Here is a 25796-nt window from a genome sequence, read left to right as displayed (position 1 = left end):
GACTTCTAGTTGATCACTTGGAAAAGTGGCAGAAGGTAGATTTTTCTGATGAATCATCAGTTGAACTGCATCCCAATCATCACAAATACTGCAGAAGACCTACTGGGACCCGCATGGACCCAAGATTCTCACAGAAATCAGTCAAGTTTGGTGAAGGATAAGACATGGTTTGGGGTTACATTTAGTATGGGGGCATGCGAGAGATCTGCAGAGTGGATGGCAACATCAACAGCCTGAGGTATCAAGACATTTGTGCTGCCCATTACATTACAAACCACAGGAGAGGGCAAATTCTTCAGCAGGATAGCACTCCTTCTCATACTTCAGCCTCCACATCAAAGTTCCTAAAGGCAAAGAAGGTGCTCAGGATTGGCCAGCCCAGTCACCAGAGATGAACATTATTGAGCATGCCTGGGGTAAGATGAAGGAGAAGGCATTGAAGATGAATCCAAAGAATCCTGATGAACTCATGGAGTCCTGCGAGATGCTTTTTTTGTGATCAGATGACTTTATTAATGAGTTATTTGAGTCATTGCAGAGATGTATGGATGCAGTCGTCCAAGCTCATGGGAGTCAAACACAATATGAATTCTTTTTCCACTGCACCATGACTTTATATTCTATACTGTACTTTATTTCTGTTAAGTGACATGACATATGTCTAAGCAAAGTCAGATCTTACTGTCCTAATTAAATAATTAATAATCAAGGCCTGATCATAATTAATTTAGCTAAAATTAGCGTAATCTAGAGGCCTTTGACTTTCATATACGCCACTTCTGATACCAAATCATCAACTAGAAGTCATGTTATTATTTGTTGTTCCTAAAACCTGGCTAGACGACAAGACTTTTGTCAGGTAGTGTACATCAAAACTAAATCACATATGAAAAGACTTTTCGTGTGTGTGTTTGTGACTCACAGATTATAACAAACAAAACCAATACAAACAGTGGTTTAGCTCACACTTACTTGTGATTTGTCATTCCAATATAAAAATCAATATAAAACCGTGTAAAACATACTTGTGTTACATTTTGACCCCAATTTAACACCTTAAAAATCTGATTAAATAACAGTTAAATGATCATTTTTTACTGTTGTACATAGATATGAGCAATAAAGGACATCGCAGTATAAATGTCAACCACAAAAAAGTACGTCTACAGATATATCTTCAAGTTTCAACTGGCCTGAGGGTCAGAAGTACAGTATTATGCATAAAGCCTCGACCAATACATATGGTCATCTTCAATACGTCAGATTCCCATTCCAAACACACACACGCATCATTAGCCCAGTGTTTCTCAACCACTTTCCTGATGAACCATCAGCACTACATGTCTCCTTTGTCACACCCATTTCAGGTCTTTCAGTCTTTGCTAATGAGCTGATGATCAGAATCAGACCCGGAAAATGTGCAGAGCATATGGTTCTCCAGGAATGTGGTTGAGAAACACTGCGTTAGCCTATTAAGGAGACGCAGCCATTCAAATTGGCATCCAGAAGCGCAATATTACCTTCGCAAGCGCAGTTTTAATCAAGCGTAAAACATCCTCCCTCTTGAAAAAGCAACAGCACGTCTTAGAAAATTTACAAATAAAATAAAAGGCTTTTTAGGGAGGAAGAAGGGAGGTATTTTCTTGTACATTCCTGACAGAGGTATAAAAAACGGTGTATTAAATTAGGAACTATTTTACAAGTTCTCCAGTGTGTGTGTGACTGTGTGTGTGAGCAAAACACAAGCTCAGAGATACTGACAACAGTCCTTAGTGCTAACAAAAATGCCCACGTTTTTTCTAAATAACTAATAACATCTATATATATATGTGTGTGTGTGTGTGTGTGTGAGAGTGTGTACGTTTTGGTAACTGTAGGAGAAATCAGTGTCAAACACGGACCTATAAAGTGTGTGACGCATTTATAAATATAACAAACTAATACACTAGTGTTAAATAAAAGAACATTTTACCTCGAAATCTACAGAAACGATCTTGTGTTGGTCTTCAAATGATTCGAAAAGCTGAATAAACTCATAAATCAGTAGTGTTTTTTTCTCTAAAGGAGTTAGCATGACTTTAATAGTCCTTAAAAACAATTTCTGATGTAATTGACATGCTCAATTTGATAAACAGATTCTTTGCTGTAAACTAAAGACCTCATTTCAACTAAAGTGCTTAATGGAGTAAAGACATTCATTATGTTTCTCTTTGACTGTTGTTAACTGACTTATTGTCGGTGCTCTCTGTGAATTTGCTTATTTAAACACTAGTTAGAAAGTGTAGAGGAATCATGTTTAAAGCAATATTTCACTCAGACATGACATTGATGGAATTATGTCAAACCTGTACACAGTAAGGGTGTGTGACATTTATCTCAAGAATTGTGTTGGATTTTAGTGTTTTTTTTATTTTTATTGTATTTTGTATGTATTATTATTGATTTTTTTTCTCTTCTGTATTTTGTTGTCGTTTTATAAAACGCGAAAAGCACAAATAAACATTAAAAAAATAAAGAAATAAAAGAATTATGTTGGATTTTTTGAAGTGCGTTTATATGTGATGATATCTTTTCTGGTTTTATGCTTTTCATGGATACAAATAAGATACTTTAAACAAAGTTACTAAAATCAGTAGATGACAGTAAGTGTCATTATGAATGATTCATTAATTATGGAGGTTTTTGCACCCTGAATTCAATTTTTTCGTCAATAATTTTCTAATGTTAAAAAATAAATTCGACCTCACGTGGTCAATTATATTGTCACACCGACTCTGAAACTATTGTCCTTTATAAAAAAACGAACCAGGCTCGATTTTTTTCACTATTCGCATCCAAAAAAGCGATTTGAGAAGTGTTTTGACAGTTTAGAGCCGTTGTACAAGCGAAAAGCTAAATACAGAAAGCCGTCATTGGAGCTCCAGATAACGTTATGACAAAGTGCATAAAGTCAGACAGTTGAAAACCTGTGACTGGATTCAGTGACTGGTGCACCTCTGCCCTGCTGCTGTGAGTGTGTGTCTATACATTTGACGTACTGCCCATAGACATTATAATTGAAAGCATGGTCCGCTTTCGGTCCATTGCTTCGACATGTCAATGCAACTGCCATCTATTAAAATGTAGTTACTGCTTGTTGACTGTGAAATGTTTCGCATTTTTTCGGAATGGATTAAATAATATGCATCGGACTTAGTGTGCAAAGACCTTAGCGATTCAAAACAGCGATTCATTTAGAAACAAAGCAAGCGACTAATTGATGATTCAAGTGATTCATTTAAAAAACTGATTCATTCAGAAATGAAACAGGAAACATTGCTCTAAAAATGTACAAATGTTCTGCTTCTACATTATTGTTAAAATTGTGTGTAAAATATAACTTGCACAATATGAATCTCTAGTTTGTTGAATTGTTTAATTAAATTTAAGGGATAATTCACATAAAATAATAACAATTCTGTCATCATTTACTTTCAGATCTTTACCAATATGTTGAACGCTAAAGAAGATGTTTTGAAGAATGCTGAAAACCTGTAATTAACGACTTCCATGGCATTTGTTTTTCCTACTATGGAAATCAATGGTTACAGGTTTTGAACATTCTTTATTATCATAGCCACAGCCATATCACCCTGCAGCCCAAGCCCGGTTACTCACTGAAGCTAAGTAGAACTGAGCCTGGTCAGTACCTGGACGGGAGACCACATAGGAAAACTAGGTTGCTGTTGGAGGTGATGTTAGTTAGGCCAGCAGGGGGCGCTCAAACTGTGGTCTCTGTGAGACCTGATGCCCCAGTAGAAGTGAAGATACTGTCAGTAAGCACCGTCTTTCGGATGAAACGTTAAAGCGAGGTCTTGACTCTTTGAGGTTATTAAAAATCCCATAGCACTTCTCGTAAAAGAGTAGGTAGTGGCAAAATTCCCTCCATTGGCTCTTACCCATCATGACCTCCCCATCATCCCCATCCACCAAATTGGCTCTATCACCGTCTCTTCATTCTGCTTATAGCTGGTGTGTGCTAAGCGCACTGGCGCCGTTTTGTTGTGGCTGCCATTGCATCATCCAAGAGGATGCTACACACTGGTGGTGGAGTGGAGAGACATGATTGTGAAGCACTTTGGGGGTATTGGGTGTCTGGCCAAACATATATAAATACACATTACACATTCTTCAAAATATCTTCTTTTGCATTCAACAGACAGAGTCTCATAAAGCTATGGAACCACTTGAGGGAGAGCAAACAGTGAGTCAATTTGAATTATTGGGTGAATTTTGTGAACACTCTCAAGCACGTAATAAACGTCACTCTTGTGTTTTGTGATATAACTCAACTAGTGTAAGTTTGCACATCCTTAATCTACAATTACTTTTGTAGACGATAAATATCACACACCTCTACCATGCAGTTATTTTTCTCCCTGAAACACAATGGAGAAGTATTCATTCATCAAAACAGCACCATTAAAGTGGCCTAAATGATTTATAAAATCATTGTGAAAATCTCCTGTTTTAGTTTATGGGTTTGAATAAACTGAAAAAGGAGTTCTGCATAACCTATTCCTTAAAGTATTTGTGAACCTACATGTAAATCATTCTGGTGAATGTAAAGCTTGATCGTGATACTTAAAGCTAGTTGCTTGGTTTTGTAAAAATTGCGGATGAATCTCCACATCGTTCTCAATAGCAGTGTGTTTAGGTGACAGTGTAAAGCTCCACTTTCTCATTTTTGCACCTGCTGTAGCTGCAGATTTTGTTGGTCCAGCCCCAGGGGGGAATGTGCTTCTCTCGTGGCGGCAGGAGGAAGACTACACTTGTGGCCACCATGACATGCCATATGGAGTGTGTGTAGTAGTAGTTGCTGTCGGTCTGAGCGAAGACGTACACACACACTCCGATCAGAGCGGACACGATGCCCGGCAGCAGGAACAAAACCCAGCGGCGCCATAATGGAGGGTAACATTGATGACGTTTCACACCTCGATAAACCTGTCGGGTAACAGTAAAAGAGGACGAGAAATGTTTCAAATGTTTGACAGGTGATCTGAGGATTTTAGTGAAAAAGTAATTAAGATTTATCGTCATTTATTATTTTTAATTTGAGTGTCTAAAAGTTCTAATTGCAAAAAAGAACTACTTAAAATGCATTGGGATTAGATGAGTTAAATATTAGTCCCTATTACAATTTTATTAAGTCTCTAATGTTCCCCAAAACTTAATTTAAGCACAAATACACAGTAGTTGTGAAATATTATTACACTTTTAAAAAAACTTTATAAATTTAAATAAATGTAAATTTTTAATTCATAACAGTTTGATAAAAATGTTGTGCTTAATATTTCAGTGGAAACTATGATTACGATCTTAAAATATTAAAATGTTAAGATCTTAAAATGCAGTAAAATACTTGATACTTTGATACTTAACAATAATAAATAAACAGACAAAGAAAAAACAAACACTCAATGATTACATAATGTTTTAGAGTAATGGAAAAAGTCAAGCTCACCCAAGAAGAGACCATAATGACCAGAGCAAACAGGACAGGACCCAGAAGGTTCCACAGACCCCTGCGGTCCAACTGCATCGCCATGGAAATGACCAGAGTCCCCATCATAAACAACAGCTGGAATACAAGAATACAAGCTCTTAAAACTGACATGCAATTCATTTATTAGGTTCTGGTAAGTAAATAATTAGGCCCAAATTTTGTGCATAGTCATGTTTAAGTAGTCAAATCCTTTTTTAAAAGGGTTCTATTATGTCCTTTTCACAAGATTTTTTTCAAGTGCGCTTAGACTGCATTTGTGAGGTTTTTGTTAAAAAAAGAGCAAGGATCATTTACTAAATCATGTACTAAAAGTAGGGCTGGGCGATTAATAAAGTAATCGAAATCGACATTCAGAACCTACAATTGATCTAATTTTTCCAGGTCATTTTTTTCCCGATTACTTTCCCTAGCAGGTGAGGAGTCACGTGACCCCGCTCTGTTACTTTGCACTGCATTTATGATGATTGGAAGCTGTGCCAGAGATGCCTTGAGATGGCATATTTTCATATTTTCCATTGCATTAAAATGGTTATTTACATTAAATTATGTTTATAGAAGATACACTGTTTAAAATATTAGTTACAGGATATGTAAAAGTTATTGTATTTAGAAAAGATACTGCTTATGTTCTACTTTTAACATGAAAAACACTGAAAATAATACATTTTGTTTACAAAAGTGCAAGTTATGTATTTTTGTTAACTATGAACTGTTCATTTTAGGCAACGTGTGTTTTAATTTCAGTTGTTCAACATTGTTCTTCAATAAAAAAATCATAGATAGTAGATAGTGTGTGTTTCCTTCAGTTATTTTACAATCAAGTAATTCACCCTTCATTCAGAAATCTCTCACTTGTAATATGTGAGCATACTTACTGTGCAGAGTAAAAAAAAACAATAAATAAATCAAATAATTGTTCATTAATCGTAATTGAGTTCAAATGTTCAATTAATCGAGATTTTGATTTTAGGCCAAATCGCCCAGCCCTAACTAAAAGTGTCTTTTGCAGTTGTTTTTATTCCAAAAATCTAAAAATTCTTAAATCAAGAAACACTTTCTAGACAAGCAAAAAATATTGTCTTGTTTTCAGAAATAATAAGTCAAAATAAAGTGAATTTTTAAGTCAAATAATAAGAACGAGCCTCCTCCATTCAGCCTCTTTACTTTCTCTCTACTTTAATTTCCAGCAAAGTAATAAATGGAGTTATATAATCAGTCCTATTCTTATGCCCCAAATGGTGATGCACACGTCTTTTGGACATGCATAGTCACATAACCAACACACTCTGCGCTGGACATTAGAGCAGCTTTTAGTTGGTCAATGGCGCAGTCTATTTCAGTTCCTCAAAATGGCAACGTGCCAACAATGCACCCTAACACACCTCCTTTATAGACCGGCACACCTATGAGTCCACAAAGTGGACCAAATAGATTTTCTATTTAAACAACGTGAGGCAAAATGTGACAATTATGGTTGCGCTGGTCTGAAAATAGCAACAAATCATGCCAAACACGTCTTGCGCCTTATTGTGCCGGGTGTATAATAGGGCCCAATATTTTTTGCTTGTCTAGAAAATGCAGCTTGATTAAATTGTTTTAAGATATTTGGATTAGAAATAACACAAACTTTAAGTAAGAAAAGCATTTTGTGCAGTGTGGGTGACAGCAAAAAAAATATTTAAATAACAATTAAAAAGAACTGCACTACATCTCGTGCCTTAGTTACTCCTGCAACAACAAACAAAAAATTTTCATTCACTTTAAAGCCTTGTGGGTTTAAACTTTGCTAAATGCACACAAGTTGATGTCAAAACTGCACAATTTCACATAATGTTTGTTGTTTGCAGTTGTCTTTTACACATGAAGACAACTAATACAACTCAAGCAGGCCTTTACCCCTTTGGGTGGAATTATCTAAATTTAGGACACTGCAACAACAAAAGAAAACACCAAGGCATTTGAGGCAGAAACAGTTCCGAGATGGCAGAAACTTTCTGGCCCAAAAAGATAATGTACTCAAACAAAATTGCAGAAACGTAAGAACAGAAAGAGAAACCTGAGAGCAGTAATAATGGATGACCTATTTTTTTTTACTAAAAGAATCCCTTTTGTTTTCTCAAAGTATTCATTAATGCAGCATTTCTTCTAAAGAACAGGTAGGTCCAGTTAAACATGTTGTGCTATTTAAAGCCATATCAATCGTCCCATCGTGCTTTAAAGGGCAATTCGGGTTTGTCACATTTCAACTAGTTTAGCATTGTTAGTTATAAGACAACACATAAACAGAAAAATAAATAATACTGGTTATAAAACAGTCAATGTCTACTTATTCAAGATTCTGTAAAACACTAACAACAAGATTTCAACATATTATGCCTTCAACCATGAGTTAAATTCATAAGTGTTGCCCTGGTGTCAATTATGGATTATTAGCATGTTTATTCCTGAGGATTTGTGCACTGTTATGCAAAGTTGGCATATTGCACATTTGAACAAAAACCATGACCATGGTCAGTTAAAATGGAGCTATTATTCATTTATTCATTCATTTTCCTTCTGCTTAGTCCCTTATTTATCAGGGGTCGCCACAGCAGGAATGAACCACCAACTATTCCAGCATATGGTTTATGCAGCGTATGCCCTTCCAGCCACAACCCAGTACTGGGAAACACACACGCACTCTCATTCACACACACTTACACTGCGACCAATTTTGTTTACCAATTCACCTGTACAGCATGTTTTGGACTGTGGGGGGAAACCAGAGCACACGGAGGAAACCCACACGAAGGCAGGGAGAACATGCAAACTCTACACAGAAATGCCAACTGATCGAGCCAGGATTCGAACCAGCGACCTTCTTGCTGTGAGGCGACAGTGCTAACCACTGAGCCAACGTGCCACCACATGTTTAAAGATTAATTAATTCATTTTCTTTTCCTTTAATAATCTGGGGTCGCCACAGCGGAATGAACCACTAATTTATCCATACACACTCAATCACACACATACACTACGGACAATTTAGCCTACCCAATTCAACTATACCGCATGTCTTTAGACTGTGGGGGAAACCAGAGCACACGGAGGAAACCCACACGAAGGCAGGGAGAACATGCAAACTCCACACAGAAACGCCAACTGATCCACCCGAGGCTCGAACCAGCGATCTTCTTGCTGTGAGGCGAACGTGCTACTCACTGCGCCACCGTGCAGCCACATGTTTAAAAATGCTAAATGCTATTTAATCAAGAGTAAGTCTCTGATTTTCTGTTTTTCTTTTCATATTAAAAGCATAAACCACATTAAGTACTGTATATTACACTGATGTCATTTTAATACTCTGATCTAATAAAAACATGCAGCTTCTTTTCCAGCAGTTCACATTCTTAGACTTAACTGACTGTGTACTTTATGTGTTTTAATATAACCTTTTGTGTATTTGAAAGTTTATGAGCAGTAAGAAGATTAAAACTACATTTAATTTAATCCCCACAGGACGTTCAGCATCTGACAGCTCTACATCAGGCATCTAAACTAACAAGACTTTACAAGGAATGCAGATAATAAGCTTTCATGATGATGAAATGAAATGTCACGTAAACGCAGCAGACATGATAAAAGTATCTAGAGAGAATCCAGAACTCAGGCTGAATACGCTCCGCCTTCTTGAAAGAGGGAGGAGAGCAGGAGTTGATTTGCATTAAAGGAGACACACACACAAACACACACACACACACACACAAAAAAGGTGTGTTTTTGCATCTACTCAAAACTGAGCATTAAGAGGTATAACAAATAATAATAAGATATTTTGAGCTGAAATTTCACAGACACATTGTGTCAATAAACTGAGCAACACATTCCTGTACAATTAGGGCTGAACAATATATCGTTTGAGCATCCATATCGCAATGTATCCACAATAGTCACATCGCAGGATTAGACTATTTATTAAAGATTAAAAGATAAATATATTATTAAATATTACTGTAAAAATTATTCGTACAATATTTTATGTTTGATTGTTCAATTTTTGTATTTGAATAAAACCCTAAAGCAGAGTTTACAGGGTTCATACACATTTTAACTACTAAAATTCCACGACTTTTCCATGATTTTTCCAAGCCTTGAGTAAATTTTCATGACCTAATGTTTCATGCAATGTCTACATATGCATGGGAAAAAACAATACATGTTAAAATTAATTACAGCATATCGTAAAACAGGCAACAATCTATTTAGTTTTCATTTATATTTATTCATTCATTTATTTATTCATTTTTTTTCGGCTTAGTCCCTTTATTTATCTGGGGCCAACAACTAACCTATATTCAAGTATATAGATATCTGTTTTCCATGACTTTTCCAAAACTTTTCCAGGCCTGGAAAATGCCATATCAAAATTCCATGACTTTTCCAGGTTTTCCATGACCCTTAGTTTATTTCACTTTTATTTTTACTGTGTCGTATTTATATATGCTTGAAATGTATTACATTTTCTGCAAATGCACTGCAGAGCAACAGACTTGATAACCCCAGTCAATCAAAATTCATGAAATCTTTCCGAATGGAGTTATTTAAATCTTCTAGTGAAATCAAGTTCACATTGCAGCAAAACAAAATATAGCAATGTCAGATTTTTCCAATATTGTGCAGCCCTACATACTATGGTACTTACGTATTTTATTGGCTCCTGAAGCCGTGCCATGCATACAATGGTCACCCACACAGACACGACAGAACCCAAGAAATCGCAGAACTGGAGGGTGTCGTAGTCCATGATACACATGACGGTCACACCGGGCTGATCACACGCATGGTAAAACTGCAAAACACACAATCATTATGAGAATAATATGAGTGTATTATTAATCAAACAGACAGACAGATATTTATTAGCACAGCACAATTATTAGCCCTCCCATGCTTCAAATATTTCCTAAATAATGCTTAACAGAACAAAAACATTTATTTATTCCAGGTCGGCTGGAATAAAAACATTTTTTTGAATAATTTTTGAAGTCAATATTATTAAAAATAGGGCTCAATGATATTGGAAAAATCTAACATTGCAATATTTTGTATTTCTCCAATATATATTGCGATATAAAGACAATTTCATTAAATTGCTTGTATAGCTCTATTTGGAAAGAAGCCATTCATCTTTATTGATTGGGGTTATTTATGTTGTAAGGTTGTGAATCATGTTTAAAAAAACAACAAACAAATTGCAAGCAAGACTAATTACATAGAGCAAAAAAATCCAGTGCTTTAGGGATTTCCAGAAAGTCAAACAGTATTTAAAAATTTATTAATGATAAGTAAAAATAACACTCTAAAGTCTTTGTTGTATTAATAATTCTGTAAAAATTTTCTTCATTAAAGTTACAAATGTACTTTTTTGTGCATGAATTCTTTAAAATCTCTAGAAATGTCTTTAAAACACATGCAAATCAGTCTATTATGGTTATACTTTGCAATGACTCCACAAATCTCATGTATTCTCAATTGTGTACAATTCTCAATCAAGTATAATCCCAACTCAACATTGCACATCCTGAGATGTGACTATTGCGTACACACATTGCAATATCGATGCTGAAACGATATATTGTGCAGCCTTAATTATAAATGCATTTTAAATTGCCTTGTTAACCTAATTAACCTAGTTAAACCTTTAAATTGCACTTTAAGCTGAACACTAGTAGCTTGCAAGATAACTTTTAAAACCGTATATCCTGTCACAATTTCAAAGACAAAAAATACTTATTAGAACTAGTTATTAAGCCTAATATGTTTCAAATGTGTTAAAAATCTCTCTATTAGACAGAACTAAAATAAAAAGAAATTAAAATTTCACAGGAGGCCTTATAATTGTAGATAAATAGAAAGCTGCAAAATAAAAACACACCGTGGAGAAAAACATGGTAAATAAGTAGATGGCGGCCTCGATGAGGTATCCTCTGTAAAGTGCTACGATGATGGGTGGGATGAAGAAAAAGTTACTGAGGGTGAGAAGCAGAGCTGCAGTCATCTGTCGAGTATACGAGAGCGCAGACACTCCATCCGTACATCCCCATCCCTGCCATCCTGCCAATGATTAAAAACACACACAAACAACCAATTGCACATCTCAGTATCATGTTTATGCCCATTGGTTGGTGTGTTTATGTATATGTTTACCTGCTTTGCACACACATGCACCGTAAAGGTAGTTGTATGTGCGCAGAAGTCTGCACTCTCCATACGACCCGCACTCGTCAATGCAGGCGCTAACACTCACAGATGCACTCACTGTAGCCGATGCGTTCCTGCAGTCAACACTGGAAAGACAACACAAGTGTTAGGAATGCTCAGAAGTTTCTTTAATGCAAGTCATGCTTCTTACACCTTTAAAAAAAATCTAATTGAAGCACTTTTCAGGTCCATTTCCAAATTTTTTAAACACTTTGAAAGTTACATTTTGTTACATTTGGTTGCCATTTAGCATGTCAAATCTGAAACTAGAAGCAGTTACTGCAGACTGAATGGTTGCACTTGCACTTGTTGAGTACTAGTGCTAATATTGCACAAGCATACCACCATTTCTTGAAGTAAAACCACAAGTTTGAAGAATAGGCCACCCCCCACCCCCTTTTTTATTTTATTATCATTATTTATTTATTTATTTATTTATTTATTTATTTACTTTTAGCCTTTTTGTTTTTATTAAGTGGATAGGACAGTAATGAGACAGGAAGTGAAGTGGGAGAGTGAGAGGTGGTAGGAACGGGAAATGTCCTTGAGCCGGGATTCGAACTCGGGATGCCCTGAAGAGCTACTGCACCACATCTCAGCGTGCTAACCACTAGGCTTTTGCGCCGACATCCTCATTTATTTGACTTAATACACCATGCTGTCAACTTTCAGTATGTACATGTTTATATGCTTCATTTGTCATAGTTACTATGCACATCATATTTTGTTTGATATACCATATGTGGGTTATATTGTGTACTATATTTTGTACTGTTACATATGTTTTTTCTATTTGTACTGTCATTTTCTTTTACTCTTGTTTACCTGTCATGAAAATCTGATAAATAAATCCTAAAAAACAAAATTACATATTTACATAATACATACAGACATGGATAAAATTACTGGTACCTTTCAATTTTGTCCAAGCTATTATCGTTAGTTTGCCTTTTTTATGAACCCCAATTCAAAAGCAAAGTCTTATATTACAATAATGGTTTATTTTAAGTCAACTTGGATTATTTACTAATCTTGTTTCCAGTTTTAGGTTATTTCTGTAGTTTTTCTTTCTTCAATGGAAGGGTCCCAACAATTTTGTCCACGTCTGTACATAACTCATCATATAATATTAGATGCTATTCGCTATAGTGTAGTATCATATACAAAGGTAAATTTTTGATGTTTGCCCTAAGCCCAACATTGAATTATTGTAATTTACTTATTTATATGTCATTACACACATCTTAAATGTGTCATCTTTCATCTCAAATGTACATTTATTTTCGTTTTATGTATTGTTCACCCATGAAGTGGTAATTTCCATGCATTTTATCTTCACACACTGCTTTATCAAAGGGTGCAGATAACAAAAAAAATTATAGACACATGCGCAGACTCCAGTATTCATTTTATGAAAAATAATATTAATAATATAAATAAATAGTTAATTATCATGACCTATTTAGTAAGATAAATTATTATAAAAAGCAAAAAAAGCACTTGCTCAAAAAATCTAAGCACTTTTCAAACCTTGTAAACACAAGATTACAATTCGAGCATTTTTAAGGTTTTCCAGCACCGTATGAACTGTGGCAAGCATGAAATCAAAATTGATACCGTTTACTTGCAGTATTTTGCATCATTCAATATCACAGTTTACACAGAAAAAAGGATCCCACTTTATATCAGGTACTACCATGTACTTGCATCAAAAAATTAATACAATGTGCTTACAGTCTTCATAATGTACTGCAGAACACGTCTGGTGCTCTTGAGGTGGGATACGGGTAGGATTAGGGACAGGTTTGGTGGTTTGGGTGGGTTTTATATATATGGGTTAAGGTGTAAGGGATGGTTAATAGTGTGTTTACATGCCGGTGTTTAATCAATCATAAAGACAATGTAAAAACATGTATTTAACACAATAAGTACATTGTAACAAATAAATAATTACAGTATGAGTACATATTAATTAATGCCGCCAAATATAAAGTGGGACTGAAAAAGTTTTGTAAAAAAGGTATAATGAGTTGCAAATGAAGTTATCATAATATTATCACGATAAAAACACCCAAAAAGCATCAACAGTAATGTTTATCTTCATACAGTACTAATTGACAGAACGGTTGTCACACAACTGACCTGTCATTGCACATGGTCTGAAGGCTGAGGTACCAATCTTCTGCATCTGGGAAGGGAATCCTCAACAGAGCGTTTGATTCACTGCTGCTCACATTTAGAGTGTAACCCTGTGCGAATCCTACATGAACACAAACACACAATACACACAAATTCAAATATGGCATGTAAGACTATAGTAAGTGTGTGTAGCACAAATTTGAATGTATCACAAACCTGTAGCACAAGTCTGGCTGCGGTTGAGTTGAAGCACAGGAGCAGAAGGTGTGAGACATGCTTTCACACGAGCAAATCCACCAACCAGAGAACTCTATGCCACAAACAAATGACAATGTAAAAATATTAAACATGTATTTCAATAATGATGCAAAAGTTATATACTAAATCCAGCATGTACTTAGAATAATTGCTAGAATAACTGGGAGAGATACAAAAGATACTAAATAAAACACATGAATAAATGAATTTCTATCTATATTTGAAGAGTTCAGATGCAAAAACCTCCAAGTGCCATCTGGAATTTTCTTCTAAAATGAGCATATTTCTCAGGCTCCTGTGTCTAGGTTCAGTGATTGCACTTTTAAGGCCAAGAATAGGTTATTTTTAATCGCTTTAAGCATGAAATAACTGAACATAAACATAAGAGGCTGAGAAAAATGCTTGTTGTAGAAGACAATTCCAGATGGCACTTTTAGGAGAGACCTTTGCAACTAAACTCTTCATTTTATTCTTAACTTTCACTAGCATATCATATGTTATCATTAATTCCATTATTTTTTCATGAAAGAAATTTTCATGTCCATGTCATATTTCATTCAAAATAAAATATATAAAAAAATAATAAATAAATAAAATTAATAAAATTAAATAAAAAATAAAATAATAAATAAAATAAAATACAATTAATAAAATAAAATTAATAAAATAAAATAAATAATAAAATAAAATGAAATAAAATCAATAAAATAAAATAATAAATAAAATAGTAAATAAAATAAAATACAATTAATAAAATAAAATAAAAAATAAAATAATAAATGAAATAAATTAATAAAATAAATAAAATAAAATAATAAAAAATAAAATGAAATAAAATCAATAAAATAAAATAATAAATAAAATAAAATAATATTTTTTAAATTAAATCAATAAAATAAAATAAATAAATTAAATTAATAAAATAAAATAATAAATTAAATTAATAAAATAAAATATTTTTATTGATTATTTAACTATTTATTATACTACCATCCAAACATTTAGGATAAGTCAATTATTTATTAAATAAAATAATACTTTTAGTGAGCAAGAATTCATTACATCATCATTTATAATGTTATAACAGACTTAAGATATTTTCAATAGTTGCTAACAGTTCATTTTTTACAATAATATATGAAGAAGCAGAAATGTTAATACACTTACAGTATTCAGCTGGAGCTGTACAACAAGCGTTCCTCCACTGTCTCCAGGTGAGTGCTCGAGTGTGAGCACAGTTGGAAGGTCAGAGGTCACAGTGAGGTTGTTGCCGGACACAATGTATCGTAAAGAAAGCACATCCTGCTCATCTCTGAACACTGACGGGCTTCTCATGCACACTGGTTCAGAGCTGTTAGAACGAAGACCTGACTGGTCCTTCGCTGAAGCAGATGAGTTACCAAAAACACCAGAGCTGTTGCTTTGTGGAGCAATGATGGTACGAATGAAGGCTGCAGCATTGAAATCTGAAGAGACGCTGAGGGGTTTACAACCAACTGTGTGTATGAAGAAAAAGACAGAGAAAGACATTTAAGAGTCGAGTAAAAACTGGCAAAAAAAGTGTACAGGGTTTCCACTCTTTCATAAAGAGTCAATTCAAAGACTTTTTAAAGCACTGTTAATTTCAAATTGAGCACCTTTGTAATTCACACCTCAGCATACAGTGGGGGAAATAAGTATTGAACACGTCGTGTTTTTCCTGGGAATAAGATTTCTAAAGGAGCTGTTGGCATTGAACCAGATTTTGGTTAAAACCCAAACCATACAAACATAAAAATAAACGAAATCGGAAAAAAGAGTAATGTGTAATAATTAAATGACAAAAGAAGAAGGTACTGAATTACTGAAATGTATTTAACACTTCATATAAAAGGCTTTTTTGGTGATGGCAGCTTAAAAACGCCTCTCATATGGAGAATGAAGTCACGTGCATTGCTCAGGTGAGAGTTTTTCACACTTCAACGGAGTGTCAAAATCATGATGGTTCTGTGAGTTTCATCTATTAAACCTGATCTTTATTTTGTATTTTCTATTGGATTCAGGTCAGGGGATTGGCTGGGCCATTCTACAGCTTGATTTTCTTTCTCTGAAACCATTTGAGAGTTTCGTTGGCTGTGTTTTGGATCATTGTCTTGCTGAAATGTCCACTCTGATTTCATCTTCATCATCCTGATAATGTAGATGATGGACTGAAGCAACTAATATTCATTTACAATGACGAAGGGTAGAGGGTTGCTGAAGAACTACTGAGAGATTTCAGCTGCTCTCTGGGCTTTCACTGCCTTTCTACACCTCCATTTCTTCATGTGTTCAATACTTTTTTCCTGCATCATTGTATTTGTAAACTAGTTTTCTTTGCATATTTTTTGGTTGTTACCAACATCAGGTAAAATTTTCAAGTCAACAGCACCTTTAGAAATATGTTTTCTGAGAAAAATGGTGACATGTTCAATACTTACTTCCCCCACTGTATGTAGAGCCATGAATGTCCTTACTGTATTTAACATTTCACTCACACTTAATATTTACATAAAAAATGTCAGTGATGATATAAATATTCTGGTAATATACTGGTAACATATAATATAAAACTGGTTTCTGAAATATTTATAAAACAAATATGCATTATTTGTCATAGTTCTTGTACAAGATTGCAATTTAAGATTTTTAAATTAAGATTTCTAGTTAGTTTTTTTGACAATGGCAATTGTTGAAATAACACCAAAAACAAATTTCATTTCAAATTTAATTCAAGCACTTTCAAGAACCTCTCTTTTTTTCTTGAATCCATATGTTGAAATTCAAGTATTTTCAAGAAGTGTGGGAACCCTGAGTGTAGTAAAGTTAAAACAGACCTGTGACATTGGCAGAGATGTAGAAAGGTACTGAGGTGTTTGGTTGATTGGTCTCAATTGTAACCAGTAACCATGTGTTCCACGGAGGAATGAGGACCGATGCAGAGCAGATCTTTAAGCCTGAACAGTTCTGTTTCACCTCTGAACCCTGTCGCAAAGTGCTGGAGCCGATAGTGATTGAAAGCCCGCAATAATTTCCCATATTTCCAGAACAGTTTGAGAGAAAAACATCCAATCTGGAGGAAAATTCAGGAACAAAAACCCTACAAACCAAATCAAAATACTTTAGAATTTATTTCAGAGGACACATCACATTTTTCCTTTCATAAAAAAAGTCTGAGGGATCACATGATGCTATAAACTGGAATAATTTATGTTTGCCATAACATAAATAAATAAATTTTTTATATTTAGCTGAGGGCAAAATTATTAGCCCTCCTGTGAAATGTGTTTTCTTTTTCAAATATTTCTCAGGTGCTATTTGAACCTTTTCACAGTATTTCCAATAATATTTTTTTCTTCTGGAGAAAGTCTTATTAAGAAAGAAAGACTTTATTCTGGCTGGAATAAAAGCAGCTTCATTATTTTTTACAAAACATTTTAAAGCCATTTATATGAGCCCCCTTATGCAATTTTTGCTCAATTGTCTACAGAACAAACCCATTATTCAACGATTTGCCTAATTACCTTAACTTGCCTAGTTGACCTCAGTAACCTAGTTAAGCCTCAAATTGCACTTTAAGCTGAATACTAGTTTCTTGAAAAATATTTCGTAAAATATTATTTACTGTCATCAGGGCTAAGATAAAAGAAATCAGTTATTAGAAATTGGTTATTAAAATTGTTGTTTACAAATGTGCTGAAAGAGTCTTCTTTACATTAAATAGAACTTGTGGAAAAATATAAAAGAATTAAAACTTAACAGGGCTAATAATTCTTCCTTCTATATTAAAACAGACATTGGTAATTGTAATACTAGAGAATTCAAGGAATTTTACTAATCCACAAAAAGAGCATACTTAAAAAGAGCTGGAGATGCAGTAAGTGTTTGAGAGAGAGGAATGTTGTTCTGCAAGATTGGCAGGTCAGAGGCTCTTCTTGAAAACATCTGCGCCTGGAATAAGTACGAGCAAGACGGCAGTCCCTAAAACAGAAAGTAACATGTAATCACTTCATTTACTTCCATTTCTTGTGTATGAGGGAAAAAATGGCTAAATATTATATTAAATTAAATATTACGGGCGGCACGGTGGCTCAGTGGTTAGCACTGTTGCCTCACAGCAAGAAAGTCACTAGTTCGAGTTCGATCAGTTGCCATTTCTGTGTGGAGTTTGCATGTTCTCCCCGTGTTTGGGTTTCCTCCAGGTGCTTCGGTTTCCACCCACAGTCCAAAGACATGCGGTATGAGTGAATTGACTAAACAAAAATTGGCCTTAGTGTATGCGTGTGTGCGAGTGAATGTGAGAGTGTTTCCTAACACTGGGTTCATTCCGCTGTGGTGACCCCTGACAAATAAGAGACTAAGCTGAAGGAAAATGATTGAATTAAATATAATAAGTAATATAATATTTGTTTTATTCTGTAAAGGTCTGATAACATTTCGGACAAATATCTGTCATGACAATTTTATGTTCTGTATTAATTAGACCTGTGATAATATTATATGCCATATCTGTATTGCAGAGGTGTGATAAATTAAATCTATTTTTAGTGACATGCATTTGGGTGTTGCATGCATAAGTTGTTTAACCAAATTTGACCAATCAGACAGGGCCATACAATTTTTATACAGTACCTGCCTTGCAAGTACGTGCTGTTATGCTATTGGCTAGACCGGGCTCAAAAGTGAACCTAGTTCTTCAGGACACAGAGTAAATACTAAAAATAAATTCTAAATGATAAGAGTAGACAAGCGAGTAAAATGACAGCAGTGCATAAAAATCATATTATCTGCCTTGGTTTTTAGTCATTCAAAGTTTTTAAGAGCTAAATGTGAATCTTTGCACATTTTTTAAACTCTAATTTACACTTAATTTGATCAGGAAAAAATATTTTAGTATGATCATTACATAAATATATGACAACATTTTTTATATTTATATTTTTATATTTTTTATATATCTCAAGTGAAATGTTATATCACATAAATAATGTTATAACAGTCTTTACAACAATATTACATATCACATATTGTTTTATTACATAAATCCATAAGTAATACATTAAAATCCATGTAATCTTAAATACATTTTTATGTAATGAGAAAGTGTGTTGTTTTTGAATTTTTTTAGGTAAGATATATTACTTTTTTTTTATCCAACACTGATGGTATTCTTTTAAATATTTTTTTTAATGCTATATGTGTATATGCTCTTTGTGCATACAAATCTTTACAATCTAACTAAATTAAATTAAATTAGATGTGGACTTTAAAACAAGACAACGGCTGTTTCTCAATATGTGTTCTTCAGCATTCTTGCATCCTCGTTTTCTCGTGTAACGTCATCATCAGCCATCAAAGTTCAATTCCAAAATTCAAGACCACAGGAATGGAGAACAGGGAAAAGTTCCCGGATGTGTTCTTAATATCGAGGATGCATTGATGCAGACTTGAGCACAAAACTCGCATGAAAAGTCCCAGAAGTCATTGCAGCTGAATAAAGGAGGTGGGAAGCACATCATTCTTTACCTGTTTATTATTAAAGTTCAGAGACATAACTTATTTTTCTCTGGAGCTTCCCTAAATGAGACGATGAAAGTAAACATTATTATGGAAATCTAAATAAAGGCATAAACACGTTATGGTGTTTATTTGCAGAAATTCGTATTAAAATCTGCTTTATTTTTAATGAGAAAAGTATATTTGTAAGGGTTTTGTGCAGTAAATTATTTTATGACTTCTGTAACGTTTAAATAATTTTCTGTTAAAATATGTGAAGGTCATGTGACCATCAGGAAGAAAACAGCATCTCATTGCTCAGAGGACACGTTCTGCATTCTCGCTGTCTCCCAAGTTCGTTCTTTTAAGGTAACCTGGTAAGACTGCTCTCTATGAGAACGCAAATCAGTTCTTGGAATTGAGAAACACCCAATGTGTCATCAAAAACACAGCAATAAAAATAAATCAAATAATCTGATGACAAGAAATAACAATTATTTTTACAATGCATGTAGTTTTTAACCAAAAAACAAACAAACATTATAAACAGGCATAAGATACCAAAAACACACCTGCTGCTCAATCTTGCCATCGTCTTTAGGCAGGTGTGCAGCGAGGAACCAGTCTCCTGATTTGGGGTACGTCACATTGAACAGTGTCACGTTAGAACTTTGTCCACTGGGAACGATCAGCGTCAAATTGTGAGCAAGAGAAGCTGATGTAGAGTTCGGAAAGGCTGTCTGAATAGGGTTAATTACTGGGGGCGCTCCTGCCCTAAAGTGCCTGTTAATGGGAACGAGATGAACAAAAGTCAATGATAAGCAAAGCAATTTTAAAGAAATTACTACTTTGTTATTTATATGCATGCTTGTATCAACTTTTACACTATAACAATCTGCAGTAAAATGAAAAAGTCCATCTTAGGTGACTGTAGTTTGATGAACTATTTGTTAATGTGTTTTAGTCTCCTGGTATTGAGGCAGCAGACAATAATCTTAAGCTTAACAGTTAAAAAGAGAATTCTCAAGAGAATGAACAGTATCTTCTGTATTCAGTAGTCTCCTAGCAGAGATCTCTAATAACAGCCTCCAAGGGGATCACAACAAAAGAGCACATTAAATTATCATTGTTGTTATAAAACAATACGGTGTCAAAAGGATAGTGAAATATTATTTACAGACTATTGGAAACTTTAAAACCTACAACATTCCCTGCATTCAGAATAGCATAATTTCTGACAAAAAAAAGTTATAATTACAACTAACTAATCATATAATATTGGATTGCAAGGGGTTTACAGAAACATTTGGTCTTTTTTTTGACTGTGTTGAGCAATGTTTGTTTCATTATTATATTTATCTACTTACTTAGAGCTAAACACTTCAACCATATCGACAGAGTGCTGAGTAGTTACTTATTATATTGTAAATTATATTAGTATATTATATTTTAATACCAGATTACAGTTACTCTTTTATGGATTACATGATTACATATAATTCACTCACATGATTTTAATTAACTTCTTTTAAAATTTTCCTTTATAATGTAATGTAATGTATTTTTGATTTATTGCCATGTCAGCAACCAAGGCTATTTTCATGTTTCATGTCAACAACTAAGAACAACAAACAAATGAATACACAAGTTATATAGGATAATAAGATGTTTAGTGTTAATATATGATAAGAATTCTAAAATCTTTTCTGGTGTCACTTTGTTAAAAATGTCCTTAAGAGAGTTCATTTCATAATAAAAGTCTTCTAGAATCATTTAAAGCAGGACAGTCCAGTAAAATGTGTTTTACAGTAAGCTGAGTTTTGCAGAACAAACACTGAGTGGGGTCTTCATCTTGAGAAAAAAAACATGGGTTAATCTTGTATGCCCAATACGACATCTGGTAAAAATAACTTGATCAAATCTAGTCTTAAAAATTTTCCTTTATAAAAATCCTACAGCGTACCATACTGCTTTCATTCTGGTCTACATTCATAAATTAGAATGGCCATGTAAAAGTCATGTAAATTAATTACGGATCCATTCTTTTGAATTTGAAGGAAAATAACTTTCCAAGCAATTCCTCCATGTATGAAGCTACTGTTCACACTGCAGGTAAATGTGGACTACACCAGATTTTTTGCTCACATGTGAATCACATCTATTTTTGTGAAATAGGATCAGTGTGAACAGCTCAAACCACATGGAATCTGATCTTTTCAGTTCAGATTTGTGCCACTTTCATATGTAGTATTAAATCAGATACAGATCTGATGTTTTGCAATGCGACCGGTTATGTAGGGTTTCATGTGACTTTTACACAATCTTCAGTTGACATGCGTCATCATCATCTACTCAGCAGCATAATAGAACAGCACACAGGGCAAATACTTTACTATAAAAAGTTGGTTGTTGATTTTGATTAAATTTAATCAATCACTAACCATTAATCTTAAAAAAAAAAAAATTCAATATATGTATAATATATAATTCAAAATATGTCCATAAAAATTGCATATAAAATTAATAAAACACATAGGCCTACATAAAATAGCTATATTTCATTTAAATAATTAATACATTACCGGAATCAAACATGAAAGACTATGATATGAAAATGATATGAATATGAAAACTTCTGCGGCTGCTCATTAACCCTTGATGAGGGGTTCACAAAATCACAAACAATCAGTGTTTTCTATCACAAGAGACCTTATTTTAGGTTTCAAATGCCGAAATACAAATTAGAAGTAGCAGAACAACCCTTGACAGTTCATAAAATACTGTTGACTGTTAAAGAGGCAATAATCGTATTAAACTAATCTGATGATGTACTTAATTCATACAGTATACACATCGTGTGCATAATCAGACATTTTGTGCTGTGCGTACTTTTGCGCATGCGGGTCAGTTTAGGACCATGATCTCTTCACACTGGAAATCTGATATTGGCCACATTTATAACAACAATGTGAACAGCTATGCAAAAAAAATCAGATCTGAGAAAAAAATCTGATTTGAGCACTTAACCTTGCAGTGTGAACGTAGCCTAATGATTATGCAAGTTATTATACACTGGTGATAAATAGTAACTAGTAAGTCATAAAATCCTGTGATATTTAGCAACCGTTAATGCCTTTTTTTCCCATCCATATCTTTAAAAAATATTCCTGAGGTAGTAACGCATTTATATTTTCACAGTGCTAAAATTAGGTAATGGTCACATTGACATGTAGGTAAGCAAATAAAATAGGATTTAATTGATAACCTTTTTTTTTTAGCTCAGTGCAGATTTAATGTGTTATGACGTTTATGGATGTAATATTATTTATTATTTTCATACCAATGCAGTAGGTTTAATGGTTTAAAACAGATTTTAAACCATTAAAAATACAAATTCCAAATTTAGTGACGTAGATTACGTTAACAACCATTTTTTTATCCATTGTAAATAGTAATACAACTAATGGTGGTGGTGGATGTGGAGATCCCCCAAAAATGTGTAAAGCACTTTGAGTATCCAAAAAAGTATTATATAAATGTAAGGAATTATTATTATTATTATTATTATTATTAATGTAACAATTTGTAAGTATTCCACCCAGCACTGCCTATAGATTTTTTCGAAGATGTTTGTTTGTTGTCGTGCATTCAGCATCCATACACAGTGAGGATTCGTTTTTTTTAATTAATACAGTACATTTAATGGTTACACTTAAAACAGATTTGATAAACCCCAATCTAAAAGCAATCCAAAATCCAAATTGAGTGACGTAGATAACGTTAACAATCATTTTTATCCAGTGTAAATAGTAATACAACTAATGTGACAATTTGTAAGTATTCCACCCGGCACTGTTTATGTATTATTTAAAGACGTTTACTACCTGACAACAGTCTTGTCGCCTATCCAAGTTTTAGGAACAACAAATAATAACATGACTTCTAGTTGATCATTTGGTATCAGAAGTGGCTTATATGAAAGGTGAAGGCCTCTAAATTACGCTTGTTTTACCAAAATAAATTATGATAATGCCTTGACTTTTAATTCGTTAATTGTGACAGTAAGGTCTGACTTTGCTTAGACAAAAGTCTTGTCACTTAACAGAAATAATGTACAGTATAGAATATAAAGTCATGGTGCAGTGGAAAAAGAATTTTGTGTATGACTCCCATGAGCTTGGAGGACTTCATCCATACATCTCCGCAATGACTCAAATAACTTAATAACGTCAACTGGAATGGCAAAGAAAGCGTTCTTGCAGGACTCCCAGAGTTCATCAAGATTCTTTGCACTCATCTTCAATGCCTCCATCTTACCCCCTACATGCTCAATAATGTTCATGTCTGGTGACTGGTCTGGCCAATCCTGGAGCACCTTATTTGCTTTCAGGAACTTTGATGTGGAGGGTAAAGTATGAGAAGGAGTGATATCCTGCCCTCTTCTGTGGTTTGTAATGTAATGGGCAACACAAATGTCTTGATACCTCAGGTTGTTGATGTTGCAATCCAATCCAATCCAGATCTCTCGCATGCCCCCATATTGAATGTGACCCAAACTATGATTTTTCCTTCACCAAACCTGACTGATTTCTGTGTGAATCTTGGGTCCATGTGGGTTTCAACAGGTCTTCTGCAGTATTTGTGATGATTGGGATGCAGTTCAACAGATGATTTATTGGAAAAATCTACCTTCTGCCACTTTTTCAAATAATCAGCTAGAAGTCATCTCATTATTTGTTGCTCTTACAACTAGGATCGACGACAAGACCTTTGTCAGGTAGTGTTTGTTTGTTGTCATGCATTCAGCAGCACATACACAGTGATGTTTTGGTTGCCACAGTTGAGTCCGGATCCCCGTGAGACCGTAAGCAGCCACCGCACGAGCACCGCATCCTCCGGTACCCTGAAGTGATGGAGCCGAACATTCCCGAACCAGCTGTACTTGGACAACCTCTGAGGCGTTTTGGAGTAAAACCCGTTCAAGTAAGTGAGGTCTAGGAAGAGAGCGTGACGTCACGATGGCGTCAGATGTAAACAACCCCAAATGGCTTGATAATCTCCTAATTCATGTATGACTTGTACATTTACTGACATTTTATAACGTAAACATGATAACGTATATCACAATTAACTACATACAATATAAGAGGGTAAATATGTTTACTAAACGTATGTTGTATTATGAGACACTGAATAAGATAAGCTTGCTAGTTTGCATTTAGTATAATGCAAATAAATTATAGCGATTTAGTTAAATGCCCGAAAAAAGGCTAGCGTGGTCAAATCGCGTTCATTCATTGACATAAACCATGTTAAATGCTGAAATATATAACATAAGAGACGCCAATCCCTTCAGAGACTCACCGTCAGCAAAACAGCCAGCGCTAGCATACAGTAAAAGGCACAGTACAAAATACTTCTCCATTTTTCAGTTTAGATTCTCCTCGGTCAGCCCATTGTTGTGTTCTTCAAATGTCTACGGACAATTGTAACACGTTACTTCCTGGTTCAAGGTAAAAAATACGGACGTCGGCCTCGTACGTATGCATGACCTCCTCTACGCCGCAGACTTGAGTCATAAATATTAACGTATTCCGTGTCGCTAAGATTCCTATTGGATGGTTTTTCTTGTTAATTAATATTCATAAGCAACTCCAGCAGGAGCTGATTAATATTCATGATCCAGCCCGCCGCCATAGTGGGATGAGGGATTAGTCAGTTTTACGAAAACAACTGGAAGAGGGATATTATCCAAAGCATTAATCCCATCTTGTTATTTTCTAATGAAAAATAACAATTATATTAAAAAAATAATTTTATTTCAGCCTTATTATCATAATCCATGCGGGTCGCTTACGAAGTCATAATCAGTAGCTCATTAATATTCATAAACCAACCATTCGAAGACTGTAAACCTCTGTAGCAAGGGATTCTGGCCCAGATTTGGCATAAAGTTGACACAGCAGGCATTCATCCGCCACTGGCATACAGCATGTGGGCCAAACATGGCCCGGGTTTGTCAGAGGTGGCACCGTCTTTAAGGTGGCACACAAGACATGGGCCATAAGTCAAATTTGGCGCGGATGTTAAAAAACTG

General features: G+C 34.5%; 1 protein-coding gene across 1 annotated transcript; it reads right to left on the bottom strand.

Annotated features, from left to right (window-relative positions):
- Positions 1 to 677: 677 nt before the first annotated feature.
- pgap6 (post-glycosylphosphatidylinositol attachment to proteins 6) lies at positions 678 to 25228 on the bottom strand. Its single transcript, XM_056462250.1, has 13 exons — positions 25064 to 25228; positions 24516 to 24693; positions 20272 to 20482; positions 18060 to 18184; positions 17041 to 17303; positions 15353 to 15681; positions 14144 to 14237; positions 13931 to 14048; positions 11735 to 11874; positions 11463 to 11641; positions 10230 to 10376; positions 5507 to 5623; positions 678 to 4986 (listed from the first exon to the last, which is right to left on the bottom strand). Exons 1-13 carry the CDS (start codon positions 25122 to 25124, stop codon positions 4693 to 4695), a joined length of 2256 nt encoding a protein of 751 aa, XP_056318225.1. The 5' UTR covers positions 25125 to 25228; the 3' UTR covers positions 678 to 4692.
- Between the last annotated feature and the right edge of the window lie 568 nt (positions 25229 to 25796).

The sequence above is a fragment of the Danio aesculapii genome, chromosome 1 (assembly GCF_903798145.1).
Source record: "Danio aesculapii chromosome 1, fDanAes4.1, whole genome shotgun sequence".
Taxonomy (NCBI): Eukaryota; Metazoa; Chordata; class Actinopteri; order Cypriniformes; family Danionidae; genus Danio; species Danio aesculapii.
This window is presented reverse-complemented; position numbering and strand designations above follow the sequence as displayed.